Consider the following 14336-nt stretch of genomic DNA (forward strand, 5'->3'; position numbering starts at 1 on the left):
GCAGGTAAGTCCCTGAAGTCATGTGGAGAAGGGATGATAATCAGAGTGTAGGATGCGCTGCTCCCCCCCTCCTATGCGCATCCTGCATATATATATATATATATATATACATAGAGAGATTGTAGACATTGGGGCATACTTTGCATATTGCTAACACTTGCGATTATTTGCCTTAATCCACCACCTTCATGCCAGTGGGGGGTTAAGGGGGGGAGGGGCACTCGCTGCCGCCGGCGACTATTCACATGTGACAAGTCACCGGCTGCGTTTATTTCTATAATTGCTGTGCGGCAGCCTGCCCGATACATCAAGAGGCAGAAGCCCACTGCGAATATGCACAAGCGATGGCGTATGATAACTGTCCACTAGAGATGAGCGAACACACTTGTCCGAGCTTGATGCTCGTTCGAGCATTAGCGTACTCGAAACTGCTCGTTGCTCAGACGAATACTTCGCCAGCTCGAGAAAATGGCATCTCCCGCCGTTTTGCTTTTTGGCGGCCAGAAACAGAGCCAATCACAAGCCAGGAGACTCTGCACTCCACCCAGCATGACGTGGTACCCTTGCACGTCGATAGCAGTGGTTGGCTGGCCAGATCAGGTGACCCTGGAATAGACTAGCCGCTGCCCGCGCTGCTCGGATCATTCTGTGTCTGGATGCCGCTAGGGAGAGAGCTGCTGCTGGTCAGGGACAGCGTTAGGGTGTTCTATTAGAATAGTGTTAGGCAGGAGTGATTCTGAAAGAACCCAACAGCCCTTCTTAGGGCTACAATAACGTTTTATTTTACTTTTTTTTGGTTTGCCTGTGGCTGGGCTTGCTGGCACTAGTAGTGCAGCTAGTACCATATTGTGACGAATTTGCAGGGAGAATTGCGAACGTTATATTCAGCTCTTAGTGACACATATCCATCTCAAACAGCTAAGTGGGACAATTTATTAGGGGATTGATTGAATTTGGCACAGACTGCTGATTTTTTACTTTTATTTTTTTTTATAACTCAAAGTCATCAGGCACAGCACAAAATCCAGTTGTGTGCTGTCAGTGTAGATTAGAAACTAGCCATAGCAATAGGATAGCATCGTTTTGTAAAAAAAAACAAATAAAACAACAACAAAAAATCCCAAAAAATGTAGTTTACACTGTTGAGGCCAGAACAGTGCGAACAGGTGATGTCGTGGATTGCGGACAATGCTTCTAGCCATTTGTCCACCAGTCAGTCTTCCACGCAGTCCACCCATGTCACCGAAATCAGCACTCCTCCAGCTCCTCCATCTCAGCCTCCTTCCCCCCAGTCTGCCCCCTCCCAGGAAAATTTGGCATTTGAACCGGCATACTCTGAGGAACTGTTTTCTGGACCCTTCCCAGAGTCACAAACCACTTGTCCGGTTGCTGCTGAGCTCTTTTCTGATGCCCAGGTTTTACACCGGTCGCAGTCTGTGGGTCATGATGACCTTCTTGACGTAGTCGAAGAAGTGTGTAAAGAGGTGTCGGACGATGAGGAGACACGGTTGTCAGACAGTGGTGAAGTTGTTGTCAGGGCAGGAAGTCCGAGGGGGGAGCAGAGTGAGGGATCGGAGGATGATGAGGTGACAGACCCAAGCTGGGTTGATAGGCCGGGTGAACACAGTGATTCTGAGACAGAGGCGAGTCCTCGACGAGAACAGGTTGGAAGAGGCAGTGGTGGGGCCAGACGGAGAGGCAGGGCCAGAGCTGGTGCATCAGCGCCAAATGTTGACCGTAGTCAAGCTTCCGTGGCGAGGGCTAGATTTTCCGAAGTCTGGAGATTCTTTAAAGAAACACCAGATGACCGACGGACTGTGGTGTGCAACCTGTGCCACATCAAGATCAGCAGGGGTTCCACCACTACTAGCTTAACTACCACCAGTATGCGCAGGCATATGAATGCTAAACACCCCACTCAATGGCACCAAGGCCGTTCACCTCCGGCCGGGCACACCAGTGCTCCTTCCCTTGTGTCATCTGCTGCCGCTGCTAGTCAGCCCCCTGCCCAGGACCCCGGCCCAAACACCTCCCGTGCGAAAACCACATCTTTGCCTCCAAACTCCTCCACAGCATCCACCAATGTCTCCATGCGCAGCGTTCAGCAATCCTTACCCCAGACGCTGGAGCGCAAAAGGAAGTATAGGGAAAACCCACCCACACGCCCAAGCCCTCAACTTCCACATCTCCAGATTACTTAGCCTGGAGATGCTGCCCTATAGGCTGGTAGAGACCGAGGCCTTTCGCAACCTCATGGCGTCGGTCCCCAGCCGCCACTACTTTTCCCAATGTGCCGTCCCAGGCCTGCACCAGCATGTGTCAGACAACATCATCCGTGCCCTGACCAACGCCGTTTCTGACAAGGTCCACCTGACTATGGACACGTGGACGAGTGCTGCAGGGCAGGGCCACTATATGACACTGAGGGCACATTGGGTTAACTTGGTGGAGGCTGGGACCGTGTCTGACCATGGGGCTGGTCATATACTGCCAACGTCGAGGATTGCGGGGCCTACCTCGGTCCAGGTCTCGCAGGCCTACTATGCCTCCTCCTCCTCCCACCCCTCCTCCACCTCTTCCACTGGCACCATCAGTCGGTAGCTCTAGGCACAGCAGCAGTGCCGTCGCTAAGTGACAGCAGGCGGTGCTCAAACTGCTGAGCCTAGGCGATAAAAGGCACACCACCCAAGAGCTATTACAGGGCATCACGGCGCAGACTGATCTGTGGCTGGCACCGCTGAACCTGAAGCCAGGCATGGTTGTGTGTGACAACGGCCAGAACCTGGTGGCGGCTCTGCAACTCGGCAGACTGACACATGGGCCATGCCTGGCCCATGTGTTAAATCTCATAGTTCAGCGTTTCCTAAAGACATACCCCAATCTGTCTGATTTGCTCACGAAGGTGCGCTGCATCTGTGCACATTTCAGGAAGTCCAGCACAGATGCTGCCACTCTCAGGGCAGCGCAGCGCTGCCTCCAACTGCCCGCTCACCGACTGTTGTGCGACATGCCCACGAGGTGGAATTCAACATTAACCATGTTATCCAGAGTTTAGCAGCAGCGCCGAGCGATTGTAGACTGCCAGATATCAACGTCTATTAGAAATGGTAGTCAGGTCAGTCAGCTTCCTCAAGTCTCAATGAGGAGTGGACGTGGATGTCTGATATCTGTCAGGTGCTGAGTAACTTTGAGGAGTCAACACAGATGGTCAGTGGCGATGCCGCCATCATCAGCCTCACCATCCTGCTGCTTGGCCTGTTGAAAAACTCTCTGGTCAGCATGAAGTCGGAAGCTTTGCGCTCATCACAAGAGATGGGGGAAGAAGATTCCCTTGTTGATAGCCAAAGCACCCTCAGGTCTGTTTCTCAGCGCATATCGGAGGAGGTGGAGGAGGATGAGATGGAAGAGGAGGAGAATGTTGGCGAGACAGAAGAGGGGACCATTGTTTAGTCCTTCACTGTTCAGCATGTATGGGCAGAAGAAAAGGAGTTGGAGGAGTTGGAGGAGGAGGAAATGGAGAGTCAGGCCAGTGAGGGGAGTGAATTCTTGCGCGCTGCTACTCTGGCACATATGGCAGATTTCATGCTAGGCTGCCTATCCCGTGACCCTTGCGTTCAAAGAATTTATTCCAGTACCGATTACTGGGTATTCATTCTCCTGAACCCACGGTACAAGCAAAATCTTTCCACTCTCATCCCTGGAGAGGAAAGGAGTGTGAGAATGCATGAATACCAGCAGGCCCTGTTGCACAAGCTGAAACAGTATTTCCCTTCTGACAGCGCTAGCGGCAGAGGGCATACTTCTGCGGGAAAAGTAGCGAGGGAGAGTAGGCGAGCAGGCAGCTTGTCCAGCACTGGCAGGGGTACGCTTTACAATGCCTTCGCCAGTTTTATGTCAACCCAGCAAGACACTGTCACCTGTCCCCAGTCTCGGCAGAGTAGGGCTGATCTTTACAGAAAGATGGTAAGGGAGTACGTAGCTGACCATACCATCGTCCTAAAAGATCACACAGTTCCCTACAACTACTGGGTTTCAAAGCTGGACATGTGGCACGAACTGGCGCTGTACGCCTTGGAAGTTCTTGCCTGCCCTTCCGCTAGCGTGTTGTCCGAGCGGGTTTTCAGTGCAGCTGGTGGCATCATCACCGATAAGCGTACACGCCTGTCGACTGACAGCGCTGACAGGCTGACGCTTATCAAGATGAATAAAGCCTGGATTTCTCAGGATTTCCATTCTCCACCAGGTTAAAAAAGCTCAACCTGAAAAATGTATGCACTCCTCCTCATTGTCCTCCTTCTCCTCCTCTTTGTACACTAAAGCAGAGGAAACTGGCTATTTTTTTGCCAGGGCCAACTGGCTCTAGCTAAAGTACTCTATGTATTTAATTTTTCTGGAGGGCCACCTACCTGGTCCTCTGTTTTAAACAATTTTTGGGAGTGCCACATACAGGCACTCAATCTATTTAATTTTTCTGGAGGGCCACCTTCCTGCTCCTCTGGTTTGAAAACTTTTTTGGACTGCCACATACAGGCAATATCCAAATTAAATTGTCTCCATAGCAGCCTCCACATGTCGTCTTTTTAGCTGCTTCCACACGTTGTCTCCATAGCTGCCTCCAAAAGTCGTCCATATAGCTGCCTCCCAAAGTCGTCCATATAGCTGCCTCCATATATCGTCCCCTTATCAAACGAGCTGTGTCAGGCAGAATTTTGGCTTGTTTTCATGGCTTCCACATCAAACTTGTTCACTTTGTCGCCACCCTGCTGTGTTATCCACAAAATATACTGGCAAACTTTTATCATTTACCTATATTATTTCAGCGCTTCTTGCGCAGATGTTTACATTCCCCTCACCCGCCATAACCCAAACTTATAAGAACACTACTAGACTTGATCTTATACAAAAGGTTCTTAGAAGTGCTGTTTGGGGAGGAGCCGAGATACAGGGGCTTGGACAGGCGAAAGCTCGTCTGGCAGTGGACCGCCAGCTCCATCCCAAGATTAGGCAGCCTCAGAGGCATCCATGCATACTGCCCCTGATGTTTCCTGCCCGTTTTGCCTGCACGATCCTCCACAGCGTCCACCAATGTCTCCATGCGCAACTTTCAACTCTCTATACCCCAGACGCTGGAGCACGAGAGGATATACAGCACATCATCCCCTTATCAAACGAGCTGTGTCAGGCAGAATTTTTCGGGTGTTTCACCAGATACGTTTTGGAACTTGGTCACTATGTCGCCACCATGCTGTGTTATCGACTAAACATACTGTCAACCTTTTGTTCACATAGGAAATCATTTCAGCGCTTCTTGCTCACCTCCTTTGGTTCCTCTCTGCCTCGCATTGGTTTGAAGCCTGAGTCCATTTAGGGTATGTCGCCATGACACTCTCTAGCCTGCCGCTGCTGCCGCTGCCTCTGCTTGCCGTCTTCTATAGTGTCAGGGTCAATTATTGCATGTTTTAGATGCTATCTAGCCTCATTCGGTCACTCTGTCATGGCCATGCTGTTGCCCATAATTTTGGCATAATGGTGCGATTATGCAGCCTCAGAGACATCCATGCATGCTGCCCCTGCTGTTTCCTGTCCATTTCCGTGGTGTTTTCATCATTTTCTGAGGTTTCCAGGTGTTTGGCCAAGCTTCCCTGTGCAGAGCCTTGGTCCCCTTGAAAAATGCTCGAGTCTCCCATTGACTTCAATGGGGTTCGTTATTTGAGACGAGCACTCGAGCATTGGGAAAAGTTTGTCTTGAATATCGAGCACCCGAGCATTTTAGTGCTCGCTCATCTCTACTGTCCACCACTGTGTGTATGGGCTTATTTGTAAGGAAAGTTGTTAGGAAAGAGGAGATATTATATGTAAGTCAAAGCTAATAAGAAGACAGGTGGAGTTTCTTACCTCTGTAATCCTCTATACACAGGGAAGATTTCCAGGGATTTCTACATTCTCTGATATTTTTATTTGCCATTGATAATATTAACCAGAATCCTGACATCTTACGCAATATTACTCTGGGATTCCATGTCTATGACTCGTGTCTAGATGGACGAGTGGCGGTCAACCGTGTGTTACATCTTCTGTCTGGTCCAGATAAGGTGATACCTAATTACTCCTGTCCGGGGCGTGGCCAGGTGGCTGGTGTCATTGGAGACCACTACTCATCTACCACTATTCCTGCAGCACAGATCCTGGGACTATACGGATATCCTCAGGTACTGGCCTTTGTCTTTTAGCACAAGTGTCATGTGATTGGAGTGGGATGTAAGAGGGATAGTAGTAGTAGTAGTAGTTGCGAGTAGTATAAATTATAGTTATGTGATGATGTGTGTACTTTAGAAGGTTAAGTTCCGCTCACCTCTCCCCATGGCTTATACTACTCGGTAGCGTAGAAATCCCTGCTGTGAGGGTGAACATAACCAAAAGTAAAAGAACAATCCTGCTCTTGAGGCAATCTCAAATGTTATTTCACATTACACAAAACATCTAGTAGTTAAAACATGGCAGTTAACGCATTTCTGACAAAGAACATGTCCAGGAATAAGCATAATTCTTAATCAAATGGATCATTACAATATAAGCTAATATGTAATTAGTTGTTGTTTAAAATTTTTCCTCCCTGCAGAAAAATGTTGACATTCACTGTAATGAAGAATTTTGTCCTTGTGGTTAAGCAACAGGACTTAAGTTGGCTGCTGGTCACATATCCAGGTCACATGTCCTGCACCTACCACTATGTTTGGCTGTAGTTGGTTGGTTGCAGTGCATCCAGTATGGCCGGTGTGTAGTGAGACGTCATCTCAGTGAGGTGATGTGCATTGAAGGCCGTTACACATCATTACTATGGCAACAGAGCAGGACAGTCTGTTATATCATCACTGGGAGCAGAGCTTGGGAAGAGGGAGGAATTACTGAGAACTGAGAGATCATGGGAATTGTAGTATCCTGTGGTGACCATCTTGTTGATAAGTCCACCTACTTTAGAGAGGTCAAAAATGTTGTTAATCATAAAGTCAAACTTAAACTTCATTTTGTGATTAATGGCTTTGAGTTTTTCTGTATTCATTTATTTATAGCTTTTAGGTTTTTGTATCAGACGTTCAGTTTCCCAGCATATCCCTTTGAGCAGTGCAGTGAGTAATCAGTGTATCCAATATACAAATGTCTATAAAAGAATTTTCATAATGTGATCAGAAAATAACAATATATTATAAATAATATAATAAAACCTCTTAATCAAATTATTCCAAGGATCATATGGAGCGAGTATCACATCCACATCACATGTAAGGGCTTCTTACTGACCATCAATAGCTCCACCAGAACATGATCACCTGTGCGGACAGGACTGAAGGCATGACCAATAAAAGAAACGATAATTTATAAATATTTACTTCAGCAGAAAAACAATAGGAAGGAAAAGACATTGGATACCAGCACAGAATCCTTCATTGTCGTAGAAACAATTGATGTAATGAACCTAATGAAGGGTATTTAATAAAGACATAAAATAGGGGTTTCCCACTTGGACAATCACATTTAATTTAAGTCATCTGCCAACTACATATATTTCATCAACCGGATTCATCTGCCATATACCGTGTGTATTATACTTGTGTATTAGCTGAGTTTTAAAGCACAAAAAATGTGGTGAAAAACCTCCCCTCAGCTTAGACAGTCAATAAAAAAATAAACTTACATACTCACTGTTATATTTGAATATTAAAGTCAAAACTGAGATTTATATAATATGGACACTGACATAGCTTGCCAGCAGATGGACATTGCCTGAAGCCTTGGAGTGGTGCCATAAAAGACTTGGTGATTGATCATGTGTCACCTATGTGCTCTTTCTCAAGGAATATCCTGTGGAATCTCCACAGGAAGGGTTTATACATTACCTTGGGGCATAGATCAAAGGCATCAATTTCCTGGTGGTCAGGAGAGCTGTGTTGCTGCAGGCCTAATTCTATTAACTCTGGAGGGCAATAAATAAACATCTGTTGTGGAGAGGTGATACAAGGACACTTTCCCAGGGGAAGCCCTATTGTGTCAGGTGGGCAATAAATACCATCCCTGGGAGGTCGCCCAAGCCATTTGGGACATAGGCCTGAGGAAAAGATACCAATTCCAAGTACGAGAGCGCCATCGTGAGGAAGGAGTAAATAACGACACCAAGGAGGCCAATATCCTAGTACCGGAAGCTGATTGGCGACAAGTCATCATGAAGGCCGGAAGATATCCGAGTAGGGGTGGAGTCATGAGCATCTGTGGGTGTGTTTTTGATAACAGTTGAGCTATATATGTATGGTCAAGGAGTAGAGAACTAACTTAGTAATGATGGACTAATTATATAGTCTTGTGTCTGTTAGTCATGTAGTCTTAAATTTGTATGTATTTTTAATCCTAGAATAGAGCATTGAGGAGGCATTTTTATCTTGTATTATTTTCCTTTTATACTTTGTCATCTTTTATACCTTTTTAATTAAATAAGCCTTTCTCCAAGTTTGGACTCTGCATCTTCAAGGAACAATTCTTAGTTAGAGCAGGTAGAAGGAATAACCCACAATATTACACTCACCTTCGGCCACCCCTGATGCTCCGTACGGCTTCTCTTCTGTCTTCTCTCTGCTGTAACAGCTGGCAGAGGCGTGGCCATTCGCTCTGCCGATCGGCGCACACTATGATGGTGTCTTCACTGATGAAGTCATACTATGCTCCAGTGGGCAGTGTACATTGAAATAAGAGGAGCTGCAGGGAGCCATGCCAATCATCGGGGGCGCCAGAAAGTGAGTATGTAAGTTAATTTTTTTTATGTGCTGGGCAAACTGGGGGGCCGGCTGTATACTAATGAGGGCTAACTTTATACTAAAGGGGGCTGACTTTATACTAAAGGGGGCTGGCTTCCTATATAATACAGTGGCTGGCTTCCTATATACTGAGAGGCTGTGACCAATACATTTCCTACCCTCGGCTTATACTGGAGTCAATGGGGCAGATTTACTTACCCGGTCCATTCGCGATCCAGCGGCGCGTTCTCTACGGTGGATGTGGGTCTTCTGGCGATTCACTAAGGCAGTTCCTCTGACATCCACCAGGTGTCGCTGCTGCGCTGAAGTCCGCCGAGGTCCGCCGGAGTTCACGATCTGTTGCCAGGTGCAGGTAAGCGTGTGTCCAGCGGCACTTTTTTTTTTTTAAATGCTGCGGCTTTTCCGAATCCGTCGGGGTTTTGTTCGGCCACATCCCCGACTTCCGTCGCGTGCACGCCGGCACGGATGCGCCACAATCCGATCGCGTGCGCCAAAAACCCGGGGCAATTCAGAGAAAATCGTCGCAAATCGGAAATATTCGGGTAACCCGCCATAAAAACGCGATTCGGGCCCTTAGTAAATGACCCCCAATATGTTTTCCAATTTTTGGGTGGTAAAATTAGGGGACTCGGCTTATACTCCGGCAGCTTATGCTTTAGTATATATGGTACATACATTTCTTCAATCAATGTTATTTAACTTGTGTAATATATGTAAAGATAATTCTCCATAAATGTAGCCATGTTATCCCTTAGGAACACGATACTTGTCCTTGGATGCAACCACCCGCACATCCTGCTGCAGTGACCACACAAGCACTATTAAGGCACCCAACCACCTGGATTGAGTGTTTATTACCACAAAATGGATGTGGGTTATGAAATTACTCTTGGACAATCCATATGCAAAGGTACTTGTTTCTTTGTGCAGTGATGGTTGTATCCAATGACAACAATTTCATTTCTAAGGGACAACATGGCTACATTCATGGAAAATTATCAGGTAAATTCAATTAAATGCCAATGCTCAGATGGGAATAGCCCTTTAAGACCTAAATGATGTCTACAACCCAGATGGGAGAAAAATTTTAGGACATCAAAACTTCTTTTGAAAGTTCATGCAGGAGGCATGAGTAATTCGAAAGCTTATGATATAGAAAAATTTTTTGAAAATATACATAGGGGGTCATTTACTAAAGGCCCGATTCACGTTTTCCCGACGTGTTACGCGAATATTTCCGATTTGCGCCGATTGTACCTGAATTGCCCCGGGATTGTGGCGCACGCGATCGGATTGTGGCGCATCGGCACCGGCATGCGCGCGACGGAAATCGGGGGGCGTGGCCGAACGAAAACCCGACGTATTCGGAAAAACCGCCGCATTTAAAAACCGAAAAAGTGTCGCTTAGGGAGCGCTTACCTTCACTTGGTCCGAGGTGGTGAATTCCGGCGCGATGAGATGACTTTCAGCGCAGCAGCGCCACCTGGTGGACGGCGGAAGAACTACATTCATAAATCCCGGCCGGACCCGAATGCAGAGCAGAGAACGCGCCGCTGGATCGCGACTGGACCGGGTAAGTAAATGTGCCCCATAGTCTTTGAGAATGAGGGAGGACTTTGGAAGTTAAACACCAGATTTCATAAATATTCCTGAATGATCTCATTTTTTTTATTTGTCATTGACGCTTTTCTACTTACCCACATATTTCTTTATTTTAGAATGGCTTGACTGTCTTTCTCCTTCTGATGTCTTTCTCTGTGAGGTGTTCAGGTGACTAGCTGTTGTTTGTCACCATGGCTACCACTTTGACCGTGACCATGACCGTCACATGACCATTTGGGGCATGTAACTGTTAGAGCTTACCCTTCAGTCATGGTGGCACATGTGATTATGTTCGGGTGGAGCTATTGATGGTCATAGTATCATAGTATATAAGGCTGGAAGGAGACGCAAGTCCATCAAGTCCAACCTTTAAGAATTAAATAAATGTTTTATCCCCGTAACCCGTGATATTTTTTCTCTCCAGAAAGGTATCCAGGCCTCTCTTGAACATGTACATAGAGTCCGCCATAACAACCTCCTGCGGCAGAGAGTTCCACAGTCTCACTGCTCTTACAGTAAAGAACCTTTGTCTATGTTGATGGTAAAATCGCCTCTCCTCTAGGCGTAGAGGATGCCCCCTTGTCCTGGTCACAGGCCGAGGTATAAAAAGATCTTTGGAGAGATCCTTGTACTGTCCGTTCAGGTATTTGTACATTGTAATGAGGTCTCCCCTCAGTCGTCTTTTTTCTAAACTGAATAATCCCAATTTTTTTAATCTGTCAGTGTATTCTAGTTCCCCCATTCCCCTAATAATCCTGGTTGCTCTCCTCTGCACCCGTTCCAGCTCTACTATATCCTTTTTATACACTGGTGCCCAAAACTGTACACAATATTCCATGTGTGGTCTGACCAGGGATTTGTATAAGGGCAAAACTATGTCTTTATCATGAGAATCTATTCCTCTCTTGATACATCCCATTATTTTATTTGCTTTAGCAGCAGCCGCCTAGCTCTGGTCACTAAAATTAAGTTTACCATCCACCAATATCCCCCAAGTCCTTTTCAGCTTCAGTTTTACTAAGTAATTGACCGTTTAGAACATAATTATACTTTTTGTTTCCATGGCCCAAGTGCATAACTTTACATTTATCTACATTAAACCTCATCAACCATTTCTCTGCCCATCCCTCAAGCTTCCACAAATCCCTCTGTAATGCTAAACTATCGACCTCAGTATTTATTACTTTACACAGCTTAGTATCATCTGCAAAAATTGAAACTTGACTGTGTAAACCCACTACAAGGTCATTAATAAAAATATTAAAAAGAAGTGGCCCCAATACTGACCCCTGTGGCACTCCACTGGTAACATCAACCCAATCTGAGAATGTACCATTAATGACCACCCTCTGTTTTCTATCACTAAGCCAATTACTTACCCAAATACACAGATTTTCTCCTATTCCCAGCAGTCTCATTTTATATACCAACCTTTTATGTGGCACGGTGTCAAATGCCTTTGAAAAGTCCAGATATACAACATCCACAGCGTCCCACAGATCCAGTCTTGAACTTACCTCCTCGTAGAAACCAATCAGATTAGTCTGACAGGAGCGATCTCTCATAAACCCATGCTGACGCTGGGTTATAAGGTTGTGCACAGTGAGATACTCCAGGATAGCATCTCTAATAAACCCCTCAAATATTTTCCCCACCACAGCAGTTAGACTCACGGGTCTGTAGTTTCCAGGATCACTATTTGATCCTTTTTTGTATATTGGTACCACATTTGCTATGCGCCAGTCCTGTGGAACATAACCAGTCCTCAGTGAATCTTCAAATATTAAAAATAACGGTTTGTCTATCATCGTACATAATTCATGCAGAACCCGGGGGTGTATGCCATCTGGCCCAGGTGATTTATCTATCTTAGTGGTTGCGAGGCGGCGCCGTACCTCTTCCTGGGTTAAACTGTTGACATTATAAAAATAATTAACATTATTCCTCATTGTGTCTTCCACCAGGGGATTTTCCTGGGTAAAGACAGTTGAGAAGGCGACATTCAGTAGATTGGCCCTTTCCTCATCTCCTTCCACCATGACCCCCATGTTATTTCTAAGGGGACCCACACTCTCTGTTTTTAGTTTCTTATCATTTATATACTTGAAAAATAATTTGGGATTATTTTTGCTCTCCCTTGCAATATTTCTCTCAGTCTCTATTTTTGCGGCCTTTATCTGTTTTTTACAGGATTTATTTTTCTCTCTATAATCCTCTAATGCCTCATCGCTACCTTCTCGTTTTAGCACCTTAAACGCTTTATCTTTCTCACTTATTGCTTTCCTTACAAGACTAGTTAGCCACATAGGGTTTTTCTTGTTCCTTTTATGCTTTTTCCCATAAGGTATGTGTTTCTCACAGGACTTTTTCAGAATATATAAGAAAAAGTCCAATTTTTCGGGTGTACTTTTGTCTTTGAGAACATTATCCCAGTCTATGCCTTTAAGGTCTTCCCTTAGTTGCTGAAAATTTGCCCTCCTGAAGTTTAGAGTGTTGGTTGCCCCTTCACTAACATGCTTCGTAAAGCATAATACAAAATCAATAATATTATGATCACTATTCCCCAGGTTCCCCCCAACCTGTAGTTTTGATACCCTATCAGGTCTGTTGGTAAGGATAAGGTCCAGCAGTGCCCCCCCTCTTGTTGGCTCCAGGACTAGTTGCGACAGGTAATTGTCTTTTGTTGTTGACAAGAACCTGCTGCCTTTGAAGGACCTGCATGTTTCTGCCCCCCAGTCAATATCTGGGTAATTGAAGTCCCCCATGATAAGTACTTCACCATGCTTTGAAGCCGCATCCATTTTACTTATCAGAATTTCCTCTGCTGCCTCCACTATATTTGGAGCCTTATAACAAACCCCTAGTAATATTTTATTTTTATTTTTCCCTCCTCTTATCTCCACCCATAGGGACTCCACATTTGCGTTACTGATGTCATCTCGCAGGACGGGCTTGAGGCGAGAATTCACATATAAACAAACCCCTCCCCCTTTTTTATTTATACGATCCTTTCTAAAAAGACTATAACCATCTATAGTAACAGCCCAGTCATAGCTACTGTCCAGCCATGTCTCGCTGACACCCACTATATCATATTTCCGCTCCAACATCAAGAGTTCCAGTTCCTCCATTTTGTTTGTGAGGCTTCTGGCATTTGTGTACATGCACTTTATATGGTTATCCCTGTCCGTATTCCTTTTGTTCTTATTCCCAATCTCATTCCAGCCCCCCTTCCTCCCCCATGGACTATGACTCTTCCCAGCTCTCTATCTACACTGTCTATTTGCCCTGCACAAGTGTAGTTGCCCTCCCCCCAGGTCTCTAGTTTAAACACTCCTCCAACCTTCTAGCCATTTTTTCCCCTAAAACAGCGGCCCCCTCCCCATTGAGGTGCAGCCCATCCCTACTGTAGAGCCTGTAGCCGACAGAAAAGTCAGTCCAGTTCTCCATGAACCCAAAACCCTCCTTCCTACACCAACTTTTGAGCCACTTATTTACCTCCTTGATCTCCCGCTGCCTTTCTGGTGTGGCACGTGTTACAGGCAGTATTTCGGAGAAAATTACCTTTGAGGTCCTTGCCCTGAGCTTATGGCCTAAATCTCTGAAATCATTTTTAAGGACCTTCCACCTACCTGTTACTTTGTCATTAGTGCCAATGTGGACCATGACCGCTGGTTCCTCACCAGCCCCTCCCAGTAATCTGTCAACCCGATCCGCAACATGCCGAACCCGAGCACCCGGCAAACAACACACTGTTCGGTATGCACGGTCTTTGTGACAGATTGCCCTGTGTGTTCCCCTAATAATCGAATCTCCCACTACCAGCACCTGTCTGACCTTGCCTGTGCTTCCATTACCCTTCTTACCGGAGCAGACATTCCCCTGGTTGCTAGCGGCCACGTCTTTCTGCAGCATTGCTACCCCAGAGCT

General features: G+C 46.0%; 1 protein-coding gene across 1 annotated transcript in view; it reads left to right on the forward strand.

The window, feature by feature from the left end:
* Positions 1 to 344: 344 nt before the first annotated feature.
* Positions 345 to 14336, forward strand: part of LOC140132863 (vomeronasal type-2 receptor 26-like) — a 30098-nt gene continuing 16106 nt past the window's right edge. Inside the window, exons 1-2 of the mRNA XM_072152248.1 lie at positions 345 to 349; positions 5918 to 6209. Of these exons, the coding sequence (XP_072008349.1) occupies positions 345 to 349; positions 5918 to 6209 (297 nt within the window). The remainder of the gene's footprint in view (positions 350 to 5917; positions 6210 to 14336) is intronic.

Source organism: Engystomops pustulosus, chromosome 1 (assembly GCF_040894005.1).
Source record: "Engystomops pustulosus chromosome 1, aEngPut4.maternal, whole genome shotgun sequence".
NCBI classification, from domain to species: Eukaryota; Metazoa; Chordata; class Amphibia; order Anura; family Leptodactylidae; genus Engystomops; species Engystomops pustulosus.